This window comes from Artemia franciscana, chromosome 13, assembly GCF_032884065.1.
Source record: "Artemia franciscana chromosome 13, ASM3288406v1, whole genome shotgun sequence".
Taxonomy (NCBI): domain Eukaryota; kingdom Metazoa; phylum Arthropoda; class Branchiopoda; order Anostraca; family Artemiidae; genus Artemia; species Artemia franciscana.
The window spans coordinates 21,900,616-21,925,151 of NC_088875.1; the positions used below are offsets into that span (position 1 = coordinate 21,900,616).

The following is a 24,536-nucleotide window of genomic DNA, read 5'->3' on the forward strand; positions in this document are numbered from 1 at the left end:
TCGTTGTTATAACCAGAACCATTCAGAGAATTCCAATTCTTATGTTTGAATGAACAAACTGTTCCTTGGACCCCTCAATGCACTTTTTCATCCCCTTTGGTGCAAGAACGAAAATTCCGACTTTGGTTCGGAAATGAGCTGCCGTCGGACTTGGTACAAGAGCCGACTCATGGTGTTTGAGAAAAAAGTCTATCAAACAGGAAATGACAGGAAGCTGTATGAGGGAAGGGGAGTCAATTACAGGAAAATGATATTCAAAAGTATCTTAATAGTAATAGAGTGAGGTAACTCTTGCACAATTTGAATAAACAACTCTAGGTTGATGAAGCGCATGAAACATTTGACTAAAAAAAAATACGTCCTCAAAAAATTATTATAATATTAATTAGTTACACTAATTATTGAACGAAAAAGAAAACGACTGAGACAATATAAATAATTGAGTACGAGAATAATATAATTTAATGTTCCAGTAAGGTATATTTACAGGGTAATATTCAAAATGTCAGATCTGATTATAGGTTTGATAGGAGATACTCAGGTTGACTGTCTTTGTCTGATGCTTTGATCTTATACAATGGCGGCTCCTTTTGTTCTAAGACAGAAAGTTTAAAAGTTTTTACCCGAACTTAGCGTGCTATTTTTTCTTGAATGAGGGAATCTGCTCTCCTTGGAAATCATAAAAATCGATAATTGTCTCTCATTCTACACGCAACCGCATAGTTCATCCGGCCTCCTACTCAATAGCTAGGTTTCAGTTAGAATTTCTAGTCAAAAGTGAAATTACTGGAAAAGGTGTGCTTAAAAGCGAATTGCAGAAGGATCTGGATTTTTTTTCTTCTTCTTTCAACTAGAAAGTGAGTTGATAATAAACTGCCAAAAAATGTTTTATGAGACTTTGAGGTAGTGCATCAATTAGAGCGTTGCAAGAATGCCAAAGTTAAACTTATAAAGAGAGTGGGGATTGAAGGTTTTGCTTCCCAGTCCCTTGTGTCTGTAAGAGACCTCATTTTGATATTAAAAATGAGCAAAGGTTTAACTTAAAAAAGTTTTTTAAAAATTAATGTATTAAGTGACATTAACACTTAAAACGAACAGCAATTATTTTGAATATGAAGGGCGCCATATGTCATCACCCTTGCACTTTCTGACCTAGTTAGACTTTTCCTTCAATCGTTCAAGAACATATAATCTAACACAAGGACAACGAGGTGAAAAGTTTACCTTTTAAAATGTCACGAGAATAGAGGAGCTATTCTCTATTATATTCTTTTATATTATATTATATTCTTGTTATATTTTCTTCACACAAAACGCTTTTATTAAGGCACCAGTAACACTTTAGAATAAATAGCAGGGGATTGAAAAGTGAGGGAGGTACTCAGCACAAATACAAAGTAATTTTGATTCATTTGAAGTTGGAAAACTAATACTTACTTTTATCTTAGAAAAAAGGCTGGCTTACATAATTTTTTGCTGAAAGATAAAAATAGACCCTTTTTATAAATTAAATAAGAAATTTTTTTTCGCACATGAAGCTAAATAGTGACGTTAAAACTTAAAACGAAAATAAATTATTCTGTATACGAGGGGGGAGCTTCTCCTATTCTTTAAGAATGATTGCTCAAATAGAAGAGCCAATGAATCGGAATAAAAAGTATTTTAAAACACTATAAAGCTTTATCGTAAATTGTGGAGGCTGAGGGGAAAAGGGGGTATCCCCCTCGTATACGAAATAAGTTTTGTTTGTTTTTAGTTTTATTATCGAAATATTTTTTTATTTAATTTATGTTCATTATAGTATAACCGGAATTATCCTAAATGCGAGGAGGGCTACCACCCCTTAAGCCTGACTCTTTAAATCAAAATTTAATTTTGCTTTAAAAGTGCTCATTTGTGCATTTATTTTTCGAGATAAATATTTCTTCATATATATTAATTCACTTGCTAAGAAGAAGAAGAAAATGCATATTTTTCATATAGTGCCTTTAGGTCTCTCGTAGGCTACATGTTGAATTTCATTGCAAAGTTTTGATCAAGATGACGTTCATGAATTATATTCATCGCGAAAAAAAGCCCCCTTGAATATGTATTCGGAAGGTAAGGGTTTGAACTGTGAAAAATTTAAGGTGTTTATTGTCACAGGTTTAAAGGCGCATTCTAATGGCAGATCAAACCTGCTTTATAGGACTGTCCCAAAAGGATACTAGCAGGGGGCAGCACCCCCCACGGTTAGAAGTAAGGAGACATTAAACATTGTATAAAAATATGAAATGAGAAATTTTACGATTTAGAATTACTAAAAACAAAACTCCTGGTAGCAATTGCATCCCCTCTCAAAAAATGCCCTTGCGACATGCATGACACTCTCCTACCTTTTCCACCTCCCTTTCCAAGTAGGAATTTGATTTTAACCTTTTATGCTACAGAGGTGCTATTACCTCCCAACACCAATAATAAAAGTTGAAACAAAAAAAAAAGATCCCTTGAATCAAGAGGGATTAGATATCAATTTCTAAATAATGATCTACACAATGACCCAGCTCCTTCCTTCATTAAAGCTGATGCGTACACATACATTATTGTGTATAATTTTATAAAATATCAATCAGGTCAATCTAGTTAAATGTGCCTTTGAGATACATATCAGAAAGGTTTATCTGCAATAAAATGGGGGCTATCACCCCACATCACCCTTTTTCAGGTGAAGTCTAAATGAAGGGAAGTGAGAGATTAATTCCTATCCCCCCTCCCCCCTATACACACACAGATACGCACACATGCATGTCTTTCTGAATTGATCTGAAGGCTCCCGAAAAGTTAGACATGAACTTGAAATGAACTCTTTAGGCATTGAAATGAAATGTTTCCGGTATCTGGATCCCCCTCCCGTATACAAAATGACTGAAATTTCCTCCTTCGTAAAAGCTGATTTGTAAGCATAGCATACACCACTGACCATAATTTTATGAACAATTAAGTGAATCAGCTTGGTTAAATCAAGCATTATGATAACTGTCTATATTAATCATTTATTTTGTTTGGACTGTATGACTTTCAGAAAGGAATGCGCAAACATTTGGCCTTACTCCTTCTGCAACTAAGAAGCTCAATATTGAGTAAATTTTATGATTGAAATCAATTTTTTTCAGACTTTTGAAACAGTAGCAATCAAGTCCTCTTTGGAAAAAGTCGTAGATTAGAGCCACAAAATTGAAAAAAACACCACTTTCCCGTGGTAAAATATTTTTGTACATGTAAAAAGGATACTTGAAATTTTGATTTTTGTTCCAATAACCCATCTTCTGGGAACAATGGTTGGATAGGATTACCACTGGAAAAAAACAGCAACAAAAAGCAAACATATAAAAAAGCATCCGTTATCCTTCTTCTGGGAAAAAATGGAAAATACCAGATTTTTATAACAGGAGCTTGAAACTTAGCTTTCTATGGATAAGGCCAAACTTGACGAATTTTATCTTTCAAACCAATATTAAAAGCCATGTCTTTTGACGCATTAATTGTTATCTAAATAGATTTTTTGTTTATTTTGGTTATTGGTTAGACTTTTGGTTATTATTAGCCCGAGTCATTCCTTACACATAGTTTGTTACCACCAATTGCTTGATGACCTAAGCGAGCACATATTCAAAATTTTTAACAATTGCCAAAAAAATACATACAAAACAAATCTTTAAGAAAAGGATAGCTAATGTAACTTTTATTGATTGAGAGCTTATAAAAGCATAAACTAACGGTGCCCATAGGATGGATTCAAACACGTATAGAAGGGAAGTTTTTTTTCAGAATCTTGAGGGAGGGGGTCAAATTCGCTATTTTTTTCATTTTTCCAATAAATATATACACACAAAAAGATATTTTAAAAATGAAATTACACCCAAAAAAGGTATTTTGAAAATCAAAGCCTCGGGTGTTCCTATCCCCATCCTCCAATTGGAGATACTGAATACAGTTAACCCCATTTAAGACCAAAAGTCATCAAAAGTACAGACTAGTTATGGCTGGTGATCTCCCTTCTCCATCAAACCTCCAATGCCGTAGTGAAATTATTATTTAAAATTATTTTACTAAACTACGACTGATCGAAATTTTGGCTGAATATTCATATTTGCCTGAAATTTGAATTAGAATTCCATGGTTTAGTTTTCAAGCAGAAAACATTTCTACATCTCTATGGCCATTCCTGCAAATGACATAGTAAAGCTCTGTCTATTAGAAAACGAACAAACGTTAATTTAGAAAACACGGTTTCTAAAAAGAAATTAAAATATAAGTAAAGAGCAACATTAAAACCAAAAACACGACTAAAAAACCTTTAATAAGTTAAAGCGAATAGAAGACAGATTTATTGTGCTTGGGTGACGTGAACTATTGCAACAATTTTTGGTCAGATTTACCAAAAACATGTTGCGGGAGCAAATCTTTTGTTTTGTTAGAAGGGAGATAACAGGAGAAGGTATAACGAAACTTGGAGGGAAATAACATTGCGCAATATCATAAAATTGCATCCCTAACATTATACTTTATTCATCATATTCATACGCCCATTCAAATTAATTTTCTCACAATCCGATGCTATTAATACTTATCAATATCTTTCTCTCTCATCAAAATTACCTGTGTCACAACATTTAATTGTTTACTCTTGCCAAAGAGGAGTTGTATTTTAAACTTCAGTTTCACAATCGCCCTAATACCGCTACTTCCAAGAAGTACCGGTATTAGGGTTGATCAAGTGTCTTTTAGAATTAGGGTGGGGTAAAGCTTGGAAGATTCATTTTGAAATAAAATACATGTATCAACGAACCCTTGCAGAACATACACCATCTCCCATAATTTAAAAGATTTTTTGGAAGCTCCATTTGATGCCTTATTACATTAAACCTCTAAACTTATAATTTTTCAGTTTTTTGTAGAATAAGCCATACATCTTTAGAAATTAGATATCATCCTTAGAGTGTCACTTTAAAATTTCCTATTATAGCAGAGCAAAATTTGAGGCTCATTATGAGTACGACTTCAACGTCTGAGAATATGGACACATTAGGACTGAAAGCAAAACCAGATATTTGTCTTTCTTCTTAGATGACCAAAAAACACAAAAAGTACAAAACTTGGAAATAATTTGAAGATTTTCTGACAGAAAATATATATCAAGCTTAGTATTAGCCTCCTCCCCCCCCACTTTCAGAAGTTTTTGAAGATTTGCTTCATTAGGATAAGCAATGCAGGTAACCATAGGGATCATCAAGCCATTCTTAAAGGCAACATTCAGGGAAGAAATCAACCTTTGGCTGAAAAAAAATACACAGCATTACTTTAAAAAAGAACTTAATGCTTCACTGAAGTTTGCTTTTGGCACCCCCCCTGGCAGCTTTTCATGTAGCAGTAATTAGTACTTATAGTTACCCCTTAATTAGATGTTGATTTGGACATTTCTTTTCCAGGCTACGTTTAACGTAAGATGCAAGAGAATAGATGGCAAAAGGATGCAGCGGATCAGAACTTCGATTATATGTTCAAACTATTGATTATAGGAAATAGCTCCGTTGGGAAGACCTCGTTTTTGTTTCGATACGCAGATGATTCATTTACCTCAGCCTTTGTATCTACTGTAGGAATTGATTTTAAAGTTAAGACTGTTTTTCGACAAGACAAGAGGGTGAAACTTCAGATATGGGTAAGTCAGCTAAAAGAACATATATTTTGCTTTTCTTAGCAGTAGAGCTATGATTACCTGCTTAACGATAAGAGATATGCTAGTAAACCCAATGCTCAGATAGAAAAAAAAGGCATCTCTCTCCCTCCCTCCCTCCCTCTCTCTATCTCTCTCTCTCGTACAGCTCATGACGTAGAGCTGCTATATCCAAGAATAAAGGTAGTTCAGCTCGTAAAGGGTTTAATGTGTTTGCCATGGTTCAAACCATAATACATGGTTTTAACGCCAAGCATTAGCAAGCCATATTCTATTCAAACTGACTGGAGGATGTTCGTATCGACTGCGAGTTAAAAATTTTTTTTACTGAAAGTAAGAAGTAATATTAAAATTTAAAACGAACAGAAATAACTCAGTAAATAAGGGGGTTGGCCCTTCTTGTATCCCTAAATCGTTACGCTAAAGTTTTTTCGTGCTTAAAAAAGCTTCTTCTTTCAAATCAACGGCCCTTGTGTTTCAGCAGTTGTTCTTTAATTACTGGGACGAGAAATTCAAACTTAAGCCCGAAGAGCAAGAGATTGAGGAATGGGCAGCCCCCTCATATACAAAATAATTTGTCTTCGTCTTATGTTTTGATTTTGATCCTTATTTTCAGTCGAAAAATATAGTTTTTTAAAATTTAATTTCTGGTTGTTTTGAAATCAGGCCGCTTAATCCCCCTCCCTCTCCGTGGAAACATACCCCCCGAAATATTTCCCCCGAATAGTTTCCGTGTACTTCCCAATCACCGTTAGCACATGTAAATAATAAGCAAATTCCATAAAGTTACAGCCCTTTCTCCATGAGCTGTAGAGGGTTATGTAATCGCCAGAGGCATAGCTATTGGATTTTGTAAACTATGCTGAATAACATGACTATATCAACATTGTGATAGAATGTCCTTGGGGAAAAACGGTGTGGGAGGAGGGTTATTTGCCATCCAATCTTTCCGGTCACTTAAAAATTGCACTAGAACTTTCAGTTTCTGTTTTCATGAGCACCCTCCCAATTTTCTTGGACCACTGGCGATATGATCACCCCCTGGAAAAAAAAACAAAGATCAACAAAAAAAATGAAATACATAAACACCCAATCGTGACCATTCTTCTGGCAAAAAACAAACAATTCCCTATTTTTGTAGGTAGGGACTTGAAACCTCTATAGTAGGGTTCTCTCATATGTTGAATTTGATGGTTTTGATTTCTATTAAGATTTCTTGAATTTTTGGGGACATTTCTCCCCTTTTAAAAAATTAAAAAAAAATTCCTCAGGCTCGCAGCTTATGATGGGTAATATTAAACTTAATAAACTGTAAAAAACAAATTCATTTCATGTTTTATTCTTTATCAAAATTGTTTTTTATAGTTTCGGCAACTATTTCGCCGAGTCGGTCATTACTTACAGTCTGCTTTCACAAACTGTTTGAAAAGACTTGACTATGTAATTTAATATTTAGTCGTACAGTTATTGTTTTTAAATCGTAGCAAAGAGAATTATAAAAGTCATGAAGGGAATTTACCTATATTGTGTTAACGGATTTTTGGTCTTGGAATTTGAATCAATACACCACACCACAGGTTCGATACAGCCACCCAGGGTAAAATACTGATTCTTTCTTAAAGTTGTGATTTGTTTAGATTGTTCTTGTTGCCATAAATGCCAATTTGACAATTTTAAGAAGATAAAAAGACTATGTAGCCAAATTTTGAAGCCAGGCCCCGGAATGGCTAAGCGACAGGCTTTTATAGATTGATTCTCATTGTTATTTATCTTGTAACCGCTCACAATGTGAGCCTCTTCCTTATGTCATGGTGTTACCACAGTTTGATACAATCACCATGGGAGAAATCCAAATTCTTCCTTAAAGTTGTGATCTTTTTAGATCGTTTTAGTGGCCAGAAATTTCAATACGCCAGTTAATAAAGAAAACTATATAGCCATTTTCAAAGCATGGCCCCGGCACTCGGTGTGTGGTTGGCTTGCATATATTCTTCAACGAAATGGATTCTCGTTGAAAGAAGCAACTTCAAAATGAGTCAGGCTTGTTTGCTACTTATTTCTTACGGAAAATGGAGGGTTCCCCAAGGAACACATGACACTTTCAAGGGTTTTTGTCTAATTCTTAGACAAAAATTAGCATAATTCTTTGTTTTCACTTCAATCTTGACATGTTCCTATATTCACTTTCTCGCGCTTGCTTGTAATTATGACTACCCCTTATCTTTCAGTTTTCTTGCTGTGGCAAAGCTTTTAGTTGCATATTTCTTTGTTCTTCAACTTTGTTTTTGAGTAGTTTAAATTCTTGCTAACGCTTATCTTTGAACCGTATGTTTCTTTGTTCTTTAGTTTTGTTTCTGACTTCTGACTGTATATACTTGATCTTCATTTTCATTTATCGTTACTTTAGATATTTTAAAAAAAGTTTACCTTAGCTGCTTAGATTCGTCTTATCACCTTTGATGGTGTAGGTTGTTCGATTTTCCTTTAGGCATTATGAAACTGCTTAAGACACCTTTTGTAAATAGACTAATTACCCTTCGTATTTTAAACTTAGCTATATTTCTTTACAATACCTCATGCGTCGTAGAAATAAAAACAACACTTTTACTGCTAAGGGGGGGGGGGGAATGATGTAATTGTCAATATACCAGTTAAGAAAAATATTTAGCTCATCTGGAAGCCTGGCCCAGGCACTCGACATATGAAAGGCTAGTATATATTGATTTTCGTCGTAAGTAGCAACCTCTAAAGGAGTTATATTTGTTTGCTACTGTTTTCTTAGAAGGATAGAGGACTCTCCAGGGAACACATAGGATATTGAGGGGTTTTGTCTTCTAACAACACAATTCTTTGTTTTTCGATCCATTTTTGACACGTTCTGGTATTCACTTTCTCGCAATTGCTTCTAATTTTTACTTCCGCTTATATTTTATACACATATTTCCCTTTTTCTCGATGTAGCATATCGTTTAGCCGTATGTTTCTATGTTCTTCACCTTTGATTTTGAGTAGTTTGAATTCTTGCTGCCGCTTATCTTTGAACCGTATGTTTCTTTGTTCTTAACTTTTGTTTTGATTCATCGTAATTGTTGCTGACGGAAGTATTATGACTGCATATATTTGTTCTTCATTTTTATTATTTCAGACACTTTTTTAATGCCGTTTACCTCAGCTGCTCAGATTGATCTTGTCAAGTTTGATCGTCTAGGTTGTTCAATTGTCCACTCGACATTATTAATTTTTTCATAACTTTAACGTCACTGACATGAATCTTTGTTCCAAAATTAGGTCTCTTAAAACATTTTCTCAAACTTGTAACCTATATGAATCCTTGTTGTAGGCCAGAAAATCCAAGGTTGCCAATTGTCTGAAAAAATGATGAGCCGTTTTCGAGAAAAAAATAATTACATAAATAAATAAACATATAATTATTGCTCGTTTATAGAGGTAGTATATATACAAATATATATATAAATAACGACGTCTTCTTGTTTTTGGAATATATATATATATATATATATATATATATATATATATATATATATATATATATATATATATATATATATATATATATATACAAACTAGTTTTCTAACTGAAAGTGAAGAGCAATATTAAAACTAATTATAAACAGAAAGTATTCATTACATGACAGGGCTGCCCCTTTCTCAGCCCTCACTCTTTATACTAGAGTCTTAACGTTCTTTAAAAATACATCTCATTCAAATTCAACAGTCCTTGCGTTTGAGGATTCTTTCTTAAACAACTGTGACGAAAAGTCAAAACTGAGGGGCAGCACCCCTCACCTGCAAAATATGGTGATGTGTGTGGGCACCCACATATAGTAAAACATTGATGATTATTTGACAAATGATTCTTGAAAGTTTTATGCCATTGGACTCCTAAGAATCAAACAGAGTTCTTTTTTTTCGATTTAAAAACATGTTGTTAAAAATTGAAAGTTCGCAGAATTTACAGCATTTATCTCAGGGAGGTCTGTGGGTTGTACCATCATTGGATGCATGTTAATTGATATTGTTAACTATTCTGAACAAAATGGGTACCTCAGTAGATGCCCTAAGGGGTTGAAAAAGGACAAATATAAAGAAAAGACAGACTTTTGACTTTTAAAAACATACTAGAACTCTCAATTTCTGGTTGAATGAGCATACTCTTAAGTTTCTACGAGCAAGGAAGGATTAAGGAAGGGCTATCCCCTCTCCTGTACAGAATAAATTCTGCTCGTTTAAAGGATTAACATTGCTCTTAAATTTCGTAGTAAAGGCGTAGACCAGGATCATTCACAGAGTGTATATCCCTAAGTCCTCAACAAAAGGGATTAGATATCAATTTCTAAACCCCCTTCCTTAGAACTGATTATATATTTAATAATAATAATAATTTATTTATCACCCACTTCACAAAACAGAGGTTAAGTGGAGTAAAATACAAAAGAAAAACAGCAAAAGTAATACAAAAGAAACAAATTTAATCACATACAGAAAAAAGACGGATAAGGCGATGAAAACATCCTAGCCTATAAAGCGCTTCAATAGCTAGCTTCGCAGATAATTTTTGGAAAGCACCACTAATATCTGTTGCACAATACTTTTTAACCAGTTTTGTATTCCGCTAAGAACGAGGTAGATATAAAAGAAATTTGCAGTACCGGTAATAATTTATGCGAATACGTTTTAGATCACCAGTCAACAGAAGTGGCCTAATACCACAACAGAAGAGCACAGAATGATCACAGAAAATTGAGCAAAGCCGAGTTAGCGCTCTTCTCCTATAGTGTCCACGATTTGCTACAATCTTAGAGTAACCGAGCCTCAGTTTATCACTAATATCTTTGACAGCACGAGACCGGAGAGCAATCATAGAATCACATACTGTTATACCAAGCCAACAAAACGATTTAACACGAGGAATACTAAAACCATCGCAGTATAGTGATTCTGAACAATTATTACCGTTGAAAACAAGAAACTCGCACTTGTCAATATTTAGGTACAGGCCGATATCGCGGAAAGCAGAAGCAACTGACTTCACTGAACGGGCAAGACCAGACTCAGTTTGACTAATCAGAAGAAGGTCATCCGCATAAGCCAGATATGAGTTATCAGATGGTCCTAGTAGGCACGTAGTCGATATTTTTGATAATACATTTTCAATACAAGCATTAAAAATATACGGTGAAAGAAATCCCCCTTGTCTTACACCACAACGAACAGGGATATGACCAAAATAAGAATTATCTAATGACTTAAGGTGAAGGTAAGAATTGGAGTACCAAAAACGAAGCACGTGAATTACCGACGGATTTACTCCTCTCTGGCATAATGCTGTCCATGCTTGAGTATGACAAATACTGTCAAATGCTTTAGACAAGTCTAGGGTTGCGAAATGAAGTACGCGACGAGTGCGATGGGCATCTTTTAATAAAGAAGTCAAAGCACGGTGAGCATGCTGACAGCCTAGCCCAGATCTAAAAACAAATCGATTATCATCATTTAGAGCAAGCTTAATGATATAAGGTAGTAGGAGGTGTTCAAAAAGCTTGCTAAGAGTACAAGCTACCGTTATCGGCCTATAAGAACTACGAGAAACCGGATCTTTTCCTTTTTCTAGAAGTGACGTAACGCTACCGCATAGGAACGAATCGGGCACACACAAACTACTCAAATACATTTGAAAAAACAGTTGGTGATGAGATACCAGTTCAAAAGAATTCGGAACAAGATTCAAAACACTAATCCCATCAATATCCAGAGATTTTGATTTTAAACCCTTAATACCTTTAATAATAGCTCACTTTTCAACTGGAATCACATGTCTCTGACATAAACGTGACGGCAAATTTTTTTCAAGCAAACACGAGAAACGCTTATGCACTGCATAATTAACTTTCGAAAATATTTTTGAATAATGTTCGATCCAAGATGGACGAGATATAATATCACTAGAACTTGCATCCGGAAACTTGGCAGAATTTATCACTTTTCGCCACTCACTATTACTTTTCGGCAAAGTTTCACCGGAGTAACGAACGGCACGAAGATGGCGTTTATATTCGAGTTTTGTCTTTTGTTTTAGATCAAACACAGTACCCCGAGAAGGTCGACCACAGGCAGACCAAATTCTTAACTAGAATTTGGCCTTATTCTTGACTTTTTTCAACAAAGGATCACACTTCCAAATTGGTTTTTGGGTATTCCGCCTGACACGGATCAGCGGGATGGCCACATCTTCAGCTTGCTTTATACATAAGATAATGTCACGATAATAGCGATTCAAATCAGCACGAGCATTGTCAATAATAGGGTACGCATTTGTGCAAAGAAGATGGAAAGGGACACGTACGGTGGACAGTAGAGTTCCAAGGCTAGCAAGGTAAAGAGGCATGTTTGTACTAGACCAATCACGTTTTTCAAACCACTTATGCAACATTGAGGGTTGGTTCGAGTATATGTCAGAAGTAACCATAATATCAAAATACAGAGGTAAGTGATCATAATCTCTCTCATCTTCATCAACATGTACTGCTGAAGTTTGTAATGAATGATGGCAGATACAGTGGTCTAAATTTGAGACAGAACCACTACAGTGGATATATGTAAAACTATGGTCTTTCGTTAGGACCTTAAATACTGAGGGTAGACACTGAAAAAGCGTCTTTATCTGAAGGCCAATAATAGTTGAAATTCTTTGTAATTAAAAGGTACTCTTTGAGGCCCTTCCCTTCCTACAACGAAATGATCCACCACCATCCTTCATAATAGCTGATTCGCACTTACAGATCAGTGCATAAAATATTATGAAATATGATGGAATCAATTTAGCTAAATGAAAATTTACAATAAATGTAAGAAACATTTTTCTGCAATAAGAAGTGTGGTATAAACCTGCCGCACCCTAATTCAAACTAAGTTTAAATGAAAGGAGACAGGCTCTAAATTGCTACCACCCCCATATCCCTTCCTATATTTATCTGGAGGCTCGTGGGGATTTAGGCAATTTGGTTCTTGAAATGAGCAATGTTAGGCATATGAAATCCTACCTCTTCTACACAATGACCCACCATCCCTCGTTCATAATAACTTATGCACAATTATACGCTTTTCTTCTTTCTTTTTTTATTTGTCTTAATTTCCCTTTGGCTGCTCGATTTTATATTTGGGATCGCCAAGCTTTTCTTTAAAATGTTCAAAGTATATGAAAAAGAATTATATATTATTTTATTTGAAATAAATATATTATTTATAATATAAATTTTACCAAAAAAAAGTTTAACCCTTTCATTTAAAGTGTATTTCCCATGGCTGTACGGAAATTAGCAAGGACATATCAGTCTTATTATGATTCCTTCCCTTAGAAGCCACTTTTTTCTAATCTTAGCTATGAAACTTCCTATAAAGGTACAGGACAACAACTACTGCCTACTACAGAAGAGCAATGGGAAAATTTATAGTAATTTTTGTGAGAAAATTTATGACAATAAGGAGGGGAAAAGTTAAAGTAATTTTTGTAAGAAAATTTACGACAGTAAGCAACTTCAAAACCCATCATTTTATCCTTTTCTTAAACAACGGGGAAACAATTGTCTGCAAAAAAAATTACAGAAAATTAAACTGTAAACAGAATGTCGCTTAGAATTCGTTACTCTGCTTGTGAGATACATGCTGGAAAATGGATCGCATCATCCGTTCTAGTGTTGCTCACAGTACACAAAAAATGTAAGGAATCGTATAATAATGATTAGGACATTATAAGAATATTTCTTTAACAATCAAGAATTAAAATACTGTAAATAATGAAACAATTTGATACAAAATTATATTGCATATTTGAAATGTGTTGTTACGAATGAAAAATAACTAGTTTTAAACACATAGGATATAAATTGAACATTATATTATAAGGCTGAATTTCAGGACACAGCTGGCCAAGAAAGGTACAGGACGATAACTACTGCCTACTACAGAGGTGCAATGGGGTTTATACTGATGTATGATATAACAAATGAAGAGTCCTTTAACAGTGTTCAAGACTGGTAAGTCCACTCAATTTCAATTATTCATACAACAAATTCTAAATTTATCAAGGTCAAATCTACCATTTAATATAAAGCTTATCGTGCATACCGTCACTATAAACATTTATTTGTTTTTAAATTACTAGTAATGCAACGACGGATCATTGAAAATACACATAACAGTCACGTATCTATTGTTGAGAACCGTAGACACGTCTATTGTCCTTTGTAGATTAATTGTTAACCCAAGTAACATCATAATTTCTTTCCAGTTTTTAGGGGAGAGGGGGGAAGGAAAGTATATGGTCTTCCTAAGAAGGTACAGTAAAAGAAATCCCTCTACTTTCCAAGAAGCTTATCCCTTTTAAACTCATAATCAATAAGTTGAACATTCCCCTAAATTGTGTCAATGAGTCTAGTTGTTCAGTTTTGTCCATTGAGTCCACTAACTCAAGAGATAGTATTTCCCACAACATTAATTTGTACAGGAGGATAAAAGCATGATTTTTTTAGACTATTATTAAGATAAGAAAACTACTTAAAAAACCCATAAATATGCGAGAACAAATTTTTAGGTAAAATTATTCCGAACTATTTTTGTAAGCGAATAACGAAAAAAAAAAACATTTTGAAAAATGAGGAGCTTCCAAATACTTAAGGAACCAGACACCATAAAATGGAAAAGTTTAAAGGAAATAAGATAAAAATATAAATACAGCAAAAGACGAATTAAAATAAAACCATTTAAAACCTATTTGCTATGGTGACTATCTGCGAAAGTGGTTGAACCAACCGATATAATTTGGTTCAAGGTAGGATGTTAATTTAATTTCCTCATATAAAATCACACAGAGGCTCTTGAAATACACCAGCCAGCAGGGGTGGATCTCAAATTTTTTTTTTTTTTGGGGGGGGGGGGGCAATGTGACAAGGGCGCACATGCAAAAATTCCTTGGACCAAATTGACAAAGATGCCAATAATTGACCAAATTGACAAATTTATTCTAAAAAAAGAAAGAGAAAAAAAGAAAAAAAGAGGGAAAGAGGGCACCAGAAAAAAGTTAGGGGAGGGGGGTAGAGCACCCCGGTCCCCCTGGATCCGCCAGTGCCAGTTAACATACATTGAATCAATTTTTCACTTGTTTTGATATGTTTTAAGCTTCCAATGAAGCATACTTATTCTTAAAATAATCTTTCTCAGACTTTCTTATAGGGTACATCCTTGGTCTTTTAAAAAGTCACAACTCTTCATGTATATTTTTCTATTTGGTAATATTTGATTTCGGAAAATATTTTAGCTTTAATGTTTGAAGTGGTGTGCGGGGTATAAATAGATTTCTAATTTTATTTCATTTCCATGAGTATTTTTGGTGTAAGCCTGTAATAAGAATGCTGTGGGTGATGAATCCCCTCTTATTGTAGATAACAATTTTCTGTTTTAAAGATCACAATCATTTGCTTACCACCACAACAAGGAAAGAGATGGATAGGAGGGAGTCATCTTGAATGCCAACGTGGGATTTCCCAGGGGGGATTATTTGCAAGTAAAACTGTGAGTTTTGTTAATTACCGAGATTTGAATGATAAAACTTCCTGCTTTCCTGTTTATATTTATATTATTTTCATGTCTTCTTGTGTCTCAGAGAGAGGGGAGAGGGAATCTTCCCATACCCTTACAGCTGGTTTTCATGAGGTAAAACCCAATAGAAAAAAATTTGTTTGAGTAACTTACCTTGCAGAGCGTGGAAATGATGACCCTATAATTCATTTTTGGTAGTCGGATGTCAAACCCATTCCCTCCTACAAAAAGAAGTTGGATTTCATCAGAGAAGATTATATTATTCTCGAAGCATGTCTTAAGACGCCTAAACTTAAATATAAAACGGCCTTGGAAGGAGTATGCAATCGCCTCTCTCATATTCAAGAGCGACTAGGATTAAAAAGTTCTTATAACAAACTGTAGGTAAAGAGCGGCTCTTATAAATAAAACCGAACATTTTGATCCTGCTTTAAATTTTCTATTTGAGGTGCTTCAAATAAATTGGATAAATATTTAGATCATTATGGATTTAACTTTTGACATCCCTTCATTAGTACATTTGTACATACAAAAAAGGTTATTTTCGACAATTATACTTTATTTCAAAAAGCAAACGCAATAAATGAACTATCTTTCTAAACGCATTTTTCTGCAGGAGTTAACTTCTGTTTAAACACTCAAGTTTGAGGGGTACTGGCCTTCTTCATATTTAGGATCACCCTGGTTCTGGTATTAGGAACGAAGAGTTGGAAAACAATAAGAGCAACATTTGAGCTTAAAACGAGCAAAACTTAGTTTGTTTATGAGAAGGGTTGCCCCGTGTTATCCCCTGCTTTTTCCGCTAAAAGTTGGCATTTTGTCTTTATTGCTTTAAGAACAACTTCTCAAGATCCAGGGCCATTGTAATGGTATGAAAACTGTTTTTCACAATACTTCCAAAATATCAGAAATTATTGATCTGCATTTAATTTAACCAATGACATTTTTCAGTTCAAAGGTTTTAAGAGGCAATTGATAAATAAAACACATGCAATTACCTATTGCCTAGATTTTTTGCACTCATAAATACTTTCAACATAGCACTATACAAGTTTCGGATAAACAGGGGAGGATAAGACGGAACAGCCCCCTCACACAGTGAATAATTTCTATTTTTTCAAGTTTTAATGTCCATTTCAACTCTTTTGGGTAAAAAACAACTTGTTTTTACTTCTTTAAACAGTATTTCTATAAACAGAATGAAAGTAATTAATTGTAACTTGAACTTTAAATAGTTGAATAAATTTCCGTTCACACAACACTGTTTCAAAAGGGATGAATTGGATAAAAAAAAAACACCAAAAAAATGAAAAAAAAACAGACATACATACCAAGGTTCAGGCCATTTTAGATTGGTACAATAAATGTTAGTACTCATAGTATTTTCAAGGTTTGAGCAATAACCTAGTTGATGAAGAAAAGGTGAAACTTTAAGTTAATAAATTTCCCAAGTAAATTTCTTAAAAAGACGAAGGCTTAACTTTCTCTTTAGAATGTTACCTAGTCATGCATTGTTCTCACCTGGAAGATAACTTAAAGAAAAAGAAATCTTGAGCATATGAAAATTATCTTTATTTTTATTTAGGAAAATCGTTCTATCTTCTACCTTTGCACCAAAGTTTTGGAGGGAAAAAATTCCTCAAGATATAGTCCTAGGGGATTTCTCATGGTGAAGCGTATGTTTCTATTTAGAGAAAAAATGAAAAATTCTGATGAAGTTAAGTCCTTGCCAAAATTTGCTTGTAGAGGATTTGAGTGTTATATTTACTAAATAATTCAAACAACTTAATAATTACTTCTTTTATTGGGGAGATGTAGAAATAAATAAAGCCAAAAATAATTGAGGTAGTAACTACAAAACTAAAAGAAATATAATAAATATGTTGACTTGATATACATAATTGTGTTTGAAGGGAAAATCTTTGGATTTACGTACATGCAACTGCTTTAAGTCGTATAATAATAATGCTTATGTATTACCAACTTGCATCAAAACTTAAACAGTAGAGTACAAGAATGACGAAAAACAGAAAAAGACGTGAAATACAGGATAAAATCTGCAAAACATTAACATGATATACAAATCATTTCGTAGCAAGGTAATAAGTATCCATTTTCTATTTCTGATAGCCTGTTGTGCCGATCAGTCAGCATCACAATAACATCCGAAATGTGAACTTTGTCACTACTTTTGAATTTTGTTGCCGAAGAGGAGAATGGAAAAGAGACTAACCTAAATGAAAAATAAATTGAACAGCAATAGCTTCTTTTTCTTCAAAAAGAGGTAAAAGCTAGAAAGATAAACAATAGAATGATCATAAAAGGTAGAATTAAGCTTACCTAAGGTAGTACGATTCCATTATTTCGACCTATAGTAATTTTTGAGTAGCCAATCACTATAAAGTGGAACGGTATTTACAAGAACTGCATATAACCGTATGCGCTATATACGCCTTCGGAACAAACTTTTTCTTAGTTAAATCTTAGCTATTAATTGAGAATTAGCATATGTTATATAATCCCTTGCTGTTAAAAAAGTTAGTCATTCAATGGCTAATATTAATAGTTTTACAACGTAGAGAAATTCCTTAATAAAACAAAAGCTGCAAAGCTTTTAACTAATGATAAGTTATTTACTTGATAATTTATACTGATAATATAATTTATAATTTATACTTATACTGATAAGTTATTTACTTACTGGACTGGTCAGTTCATCTCTGGACATTTCATCATATTAAGCTGGTAGCCAAGAGTGGATTTTTCACCAGAAACTGCCTCGGGAACATTGAAATGCAAAATTTTGACTTTTTTTTTTTTTTTAAAGAAAGAATACTCTTTTTTACTTTGGTCTTCAAGATCCCATTATTGGTGTTCGTAATCCGTTTTCTAACCCTTCTGGTTGTCAAAACCCGGTTCCTTTTAATAATTCATCCGAACTCATAATTCCAACTGAATAAGTGTTGTTTGTTTTATTTGTATTTAATTTGCTTTTTGTCATGTTGCTCCACAGCACAAATAAGAGGGAGAGTGAAGATGTAGGAAGGAAAAAACACCTTTCTCTTCCTCATAAGATGCTCAATGTCGAAATATCTTTACATCTAGAAATTTTTAAATATAAATATCACGCATTTAAATAAAAAAATCGCATTTTAATGCTAATTTTAAATATATAAGTTTCATCAAGATTAGTATTAACCATCTAAAGTTACGAGCCTGAGAAAATTTGCCTCATTTTAGTAAATAGGAGGAAACACCCCTAAAAGTCATACAATCTTAATGAAAATCACATCATCAGATTCAGCGTATCAGAGAATCTTCTTGTAGAAGTTTCAAGCTTCTATCTACAAAAATCTGGAATTTCGTATTTTTTGCCACAAGACAAATCACGGATACGTGTTTATTTGTTTTTATTTCCCCAGGGGTGATCGTATCGACCCAGTGGTCCTAGAATGTCACGAGAGGGCTCATTTTAACGGACATTAAAAGTTCTAGTGCCCTTTTTAAGTGACTAAAAAATTTGAGGACAACTAGGCCCCCTCCCACGCTCATTTTTCCCCAAAGTCACCAGATCAAAATTCTGAGATAGCCATTTTATTCACCATAGTCGAAAAACCTAATAACTATGTCTTTTGGGACGGCTTACTCCCCCGCAGTCACCGTGGGAGGGGCTGCAAGTTACAAACTTTGACCTGTGTTTAAATATAGTAATGGTTACTGGGAAGTGTACAGACATTTTCAGGGGGATATTTTGGGTTTGGGAGGGAGAGTTGACGGGGGGAGGGGGTTACGTGGGAGTATCTTTCCATGAAGGAACTTCTCATGGGGGAAGAGAATTTCAATGAAGGTGGCGCAGGATTTTCTAGCATTATTTAAAAAAAAAACAATGAAAAGATAAATAGGAAAAATTTTTTCTACTGAAAGTGAAGAGCAGCATTAAAACTTAAAATGAGCCGAAATTATTACGCATATGAGGGGTTTACCTCCTTGTAATCTTTACGCTAAAGTATTTTTAGTAATTCCAACTATTTATTCTACGGCCTTTGTGATCCAGGGGTCATTCTTAAGGAATTGGGACAAAATTTAAGCTTTGGTGTAAAGAGTGAGGTATCGACGAGGGATAAACCCCCTCAAATACGCAATAAAAACATACGAATATAGAAGTTCGTTACGTAAGTTAATTCGTAAGTTACGTATATTTTTTACTAATGATAATATATTAAAACTAATGATGAAATTAAAAGTTCTAGTTGCCCTTTTAAGTAATTAAAAAAATTGGAGGGCAACTAGGCTTCCTCCTTCGCTCCTTTTTTCTCTAAATCTTCCGATTAAAACTATGAGAAAGCCATTTAGCCCCCCAAAAAAATAATATGCAAATTTCGTTTTAATTATTTATGTGCGGAGAGCCAAGATCAAAACATGTATTAATTCAAAAACGTCCAGAAATTTTTTTTTAAATGAAAGTAAGGAGCGACATTAAAACTTAAAACGGACAAAAATTACTCCTTATATGAAAGGGGCTTTTCCTCCTCAACGCCTCGCTCTTTACGCTAAAGTTTTTTATGTGTTTTAAAAAGTAGAGTTAAGAGAAAGAGTCAAACTTCAGCGTAAAGAGCGGGGCGTTGAGGAGGAAAAGCCCCTTTCATATACGGAGTAATTTCTGTTTGATTTAAGTTTTAATGTCACTCCTTACTTTTATTTAAAAAACTGTTTTTTTTTATTTTCTCTATAAAATACTGGCAGTTTTCCACCTCTGCAAGCACAAAAAGTAGAAAAATAGCGTTTGTGCTTCAAATTATTTCAAATACGACTTCAAGTGTCTTTTTTTTCCAGCCAATTGTCAGATAGTAGCGATGAATGTATTATTTTTCCTTTATTTTCTTTGTCATATGTACTTCTCCTCTTACTTTATGTTTAGGTCTGCGTTCTCTTAAAGAATAGCACAATCACTACTAAAGCCACCCAAGGCCACTTCCAAAGGGTTGAAGGGTCACAAAGTGTCCCCAACAGTCCTAAAACTTCAATAAAGTACATTTTGAGGGCAAAGAATTAGATTTTTATGCTCTTCAATTTTCTCAAAATATTTTTTGCAAGGGGGGGGGGGGGTTGAACAAACATTGTGGGGAGTACCTTCCTCTCACTCTTGCACGCCGATATATTTGAAGTTTTTCTTCTTCTTATATTTCTTTCCTCTCTATCCCCCAGGTCTATCTCTTTCCCTCTTTTTTTATTTTTAATAATTTTCTGTAATATTGACTTTTTCTGAAAGAGTAGGGAGATGAGGATATTCTGACCCTTCAGGTCCTCCGTTGAATTTACTGGAGATTAAACAAATAACATAGGATATTGTGATGATAGTCGTAAACATTTTGAAATTTGGACGGGAAAAGAAACTTAGGCTACCCCACCCCTCACAGCTTAGGTGCATAAATCACTGACTTTATGTAGTGGCCAAGAGAAAGGAATTGTATTTAATTTTCATGGTTTCAGGTGCACACAAATAAAAACATATTCCTGGGACAATGCACAGGTCATATTAGTTGGAAACAAGTGTGATATGGAAGACGAAAGGGTCATCTCCTACGAACGGGGTAAACAGCTGGCTGATCAATTAGGTCTAGAATTTTTTGAAACGTCAGCCAAGGACAATATCAATGTCAAGGTGCGTATCTTGTTTTTAACACTTCTTAGTTGTACATACAGAATCTTGCGTTAGTGAAATTAGTTCTTGTATGAAGTAGAGTAGATCTGAGAGGTAGGGTAGACTCTTTTTTCCATTTTTATGGCACTTGGTATTTACCAAGTGACATATAGCGATCGTAATTTCTATCGGTCTATCTGTCTGTCGGTCCCGGTTTTACTAGTTTGGGCACTTGCAGATAAGCTAGGACGATCAAATTTGACAGACGTATCAGGGACCAAAAGAAAAAAAAATAAACACAGCTTCTTCCCTGATTTGACCATCTGGGGGGAGTAGGGGGACGGTTAATTCGAAAAATTAGAAAAATGGCGTGTTTTTAACTTCAGAAAAGGTGTTTGGATCTTAATGAAATTTGATATTTAGAAGGATATTGTGTCTCAGAGCTCTTTTAAATCTTGACCGGTTCTGGTGATATTGGGGGGAGTTGGAGCGGGAAACCTGGAATCTTGGAAAACGCTTAGACTGGAGAGATCGGAATGGAACTTGGTGGGAAAATAGGCCCTATATACATGATTAATATACCCGGAATGGATCCGCTCTCTTTGAGGGAGTTGATGGGGGGGAGCTAATACGGTTGATTAAAAAAAAGTAGAAAAAATGAGGTATTTTTGACTTACGAACGAGTGATCGGATCTTAATGAAATTTGATATTTAGAAAGGAACCTGTAACTCGAATCTCTTATTTTAAATCCCGACCAGACTCGGTGACATTGGGAGGATTTGTAGGGGGGAGGGCCGAAAATCTTGGAAAAAGATTAGAGTGGAGAGATCGGGATGAAACTTGGTGGGAAGAAGAAACACAAGTCCTACATACGTGATTAACACAACTGGACTGGATCCGCTGTCTTTAGGGGAGGTGGGAGGGGGGCATAATTCGATAATTATGAAAAGTTAGAAAAATGAGTTATTTTTAACGTACGAACATTTGATTGGATCTTAATGAAATTTGATATTTAGAAGGACCTCGTGTCTAAGACCTCTTTATTTAAATAAAGTAATAAAATTAGAAAAAAATGAGGTATTTTCAAATGAGTGACGGGTGAACGGATCTCAAGGAAATTTGTTATTTAGAAGTACATCATGTCTCAAGAGCTTTTATTTTACATCCCAACCGTATCCGGTGAGATTTGGGTGGAAAGTCGGAAGGGGGAGCCAGAAATCTTGAAAAATGCTTGGATTTGAGGGTTTGGGATGAAACTTTGTAGGAAAAATAAGCACAAGTCTTCGAGTCCTAGATCGCAATTTAAATTTCTGTCGGTCTGTCTGTCTGTCTTTTGGTCTCGGTTTTGCTAGTTTGGGCACTTCCAGATAAGCTAGGACGATGAAAGTTGGCAGGCATATCAAAGACCCGACCAGATTAAATTAGAAATAGTCACTTTCTTGATTTGACCATATGTGGGGGGGGGGGAACGGAAGGACCGTTAAGTCGGAAAAATTAGAAAAAACCAGGCATTTTTAACTCACAAACGGGTTATTGGATCCTAAGCAAATTTGATATTTAGAAGGGTCTCGTGTCTCAGAGCTCTTATTTGAAATCCTGACTGGATCTGGTGACATTGAGGGGGGTGGTTGTAGGGGGAAACCAAAAATCTTGGAAAACGCATAGAGTGGAGGAATCGTAATGAAACTTGGTGGGAAAAAGCTTTTGGCTCTTTGCTCTTCTGACCTCTTCAAAAGTACCATTTGAGCTCTTGGCTCTTGTTTTAAGATGGAAACAGCAAAAAAAGGTATTTTCAATGAAAGTACTACAATAAGATACATTTAAAATCTGGAGGGGGGAATTATTAGTAAGCTGCTTAGCTTTATTAGGAAATTCAAATAAGATTTTTCACTGGTGATATGCCGAGATATTTTCTGCTGAAGATTAAATTCAAAATTCACAATCGGATAGTGATTTTTTAAATAGGAAATTAAAAAAAAATCCCCATTTCTAAATAGTTTTTTATTCCAAAGTAAATTCCAAAACAAAACTATATTTGTCTGACTGTCTGGGAATAGTCTTAGCAAAAACTGATGACATTAAACTGAATATTTGATATATAATGATGTTAATTGCTGAAAGCTCGTCAGCTCGATATTTTATTTCACTACAATTTCCCTTTTATTTTCAACGTTGTAATAAGTGCAACAGAAAATATTTGTAATATTATTCGTTTTAGTAAAGGTCCAAATACACAATAGACTTGATTCTCTTACCGTTAGGGAAACGTCTTGTTTGTAGTGAAAACTATAGGCGTCTTAAAACATCTTGGAAAGAGCTAATAAAATTAAACTGAATAACCATGATTTTTTGAACAAAATATCGTTAATGAGATTTTGTGTATGCGGGGAGGGGTGTGTGGTTCGGGCCATGAAAGGAGGGCCGGGGCTGGCTCCCATGATTAATCATTGATAACATGGCCATGTAGGGCCAGGAATTCAGCTCTCATAAGTTTTAAAATAACATATCGTGAATAAGTTTTGGCATTTTTTGGGGGGAAGATCAGACCATGGAGGATCAGGGGTGAGTTTCCAAGGTTTTTTGAATAAAATGTCGTCAATAAGTTGTTTTTTGGGGAGAGGGAATTCAGGTTATGCAGGGAGGATCAGAAGTCAGCTCTCATAAATTTTGGAACAAAGTATCGTTATTTAGTTGTATGTTGTTGCTTTTTTGGGGGGATGGAGGGAGGGACAGAGGTCAGATAATTGTTTGTTTTTTAGGGGTAGGGAGATGTTCGGAATATGGAGAGGACCAGGGGCGGGCTGCCATGATTTATCATTAATAAGTTTTTTCAAGGGGGAGAGGATCGGGCCATGGAGGGCCAGGGATCAACTCGCCTAAGTTATGAAATTATATATCGTTAATAAGTTTTTGTATATTTGGGGGAAGAATCAGACCATGGAGGGCCAGGGTATGAATTCCCATGATTTTTAAATAAAAAGGTAATGAGTAGTTTTTTTTTTGGGGGGGGGGCAGGAGGTCAAGCAATGGAAGGAGGACCAGGGATCAGCTCCTATAATTTATCATTAATAATTTTTCCGGGGAGTAGTGAGTAGGAGGCTCGGTCTGTGGAGGGACAGGGATCAGCTTCCATAAGTTTCGGAATAAAATATCATTATTACGTTTTTGAGTGGGGGTGGGGGTCAGGCATATCTGATCTTCGAACTGTTTTAAAATATCTTGCATAAGAACGTTATATGCCCCCAGGGCATAACTTTCAACAATTGCTCCTGGGCTCTTTGGGGTTGTATCAACCCTAGAGTTTGTTTTTATCTGATTTTTGAACTAATTTTAACAAAATGGCCATCTTAAAAACTTGACATGATGGATTCCGTGAAAAATGACCGGTGGAAATAGTTGCCCCCAAGTCCCTTTTGACTATGAATAAAAAAAACAAGTTTTTTTAGCTGAAAGTAAGGAGTGACATTAAAACTTAAAACGAACAGAAATTACTTTGTATATGAAAGGGGCTGCTTCCTCATCAACGCCCCGCTCTTTACGCTAAACTTCGACTTATTCTCTCA

The 24,536-nt window shown here is 34.8% G+C and overlaps 1 protein-coding gene across 1 annotated transcript in view; it reads left to right on the forward strand.

The window, feature by feature from the left end:
* The first annotated feature begins 729 nt into the window (after positions 1 to 729).
* LOC136034656 (ras-related protein Rab-3) overlaps positions 730 to 24,536 on the forward strand; it is a 31,507-nt gene continuing 7,700 nt past the window's right edge. Inside the window, exons 1-4 of the mRNA XM_065715972.1 lie at positions 730 to 857; positions 5,469 to 5,701; positions 13,652 to 13,770; positions 20,822 to 20,993. Coding sequence (XP_065572044.1) covers positions 5,486 to 5,701; positions 13,652 to 13,770; positions 20,822 to 20,993 — 507 coding nt within the window. The 5' untranslated portion in view covers positions 730 to 857; positions 5,469 to 5,485. The remainder of the gene's footprint in view (positions 858 to 5,468; positions 5,702 to 13,651; positions 13,771 to 20,821; positions 20,994 to 24,536) is intronic.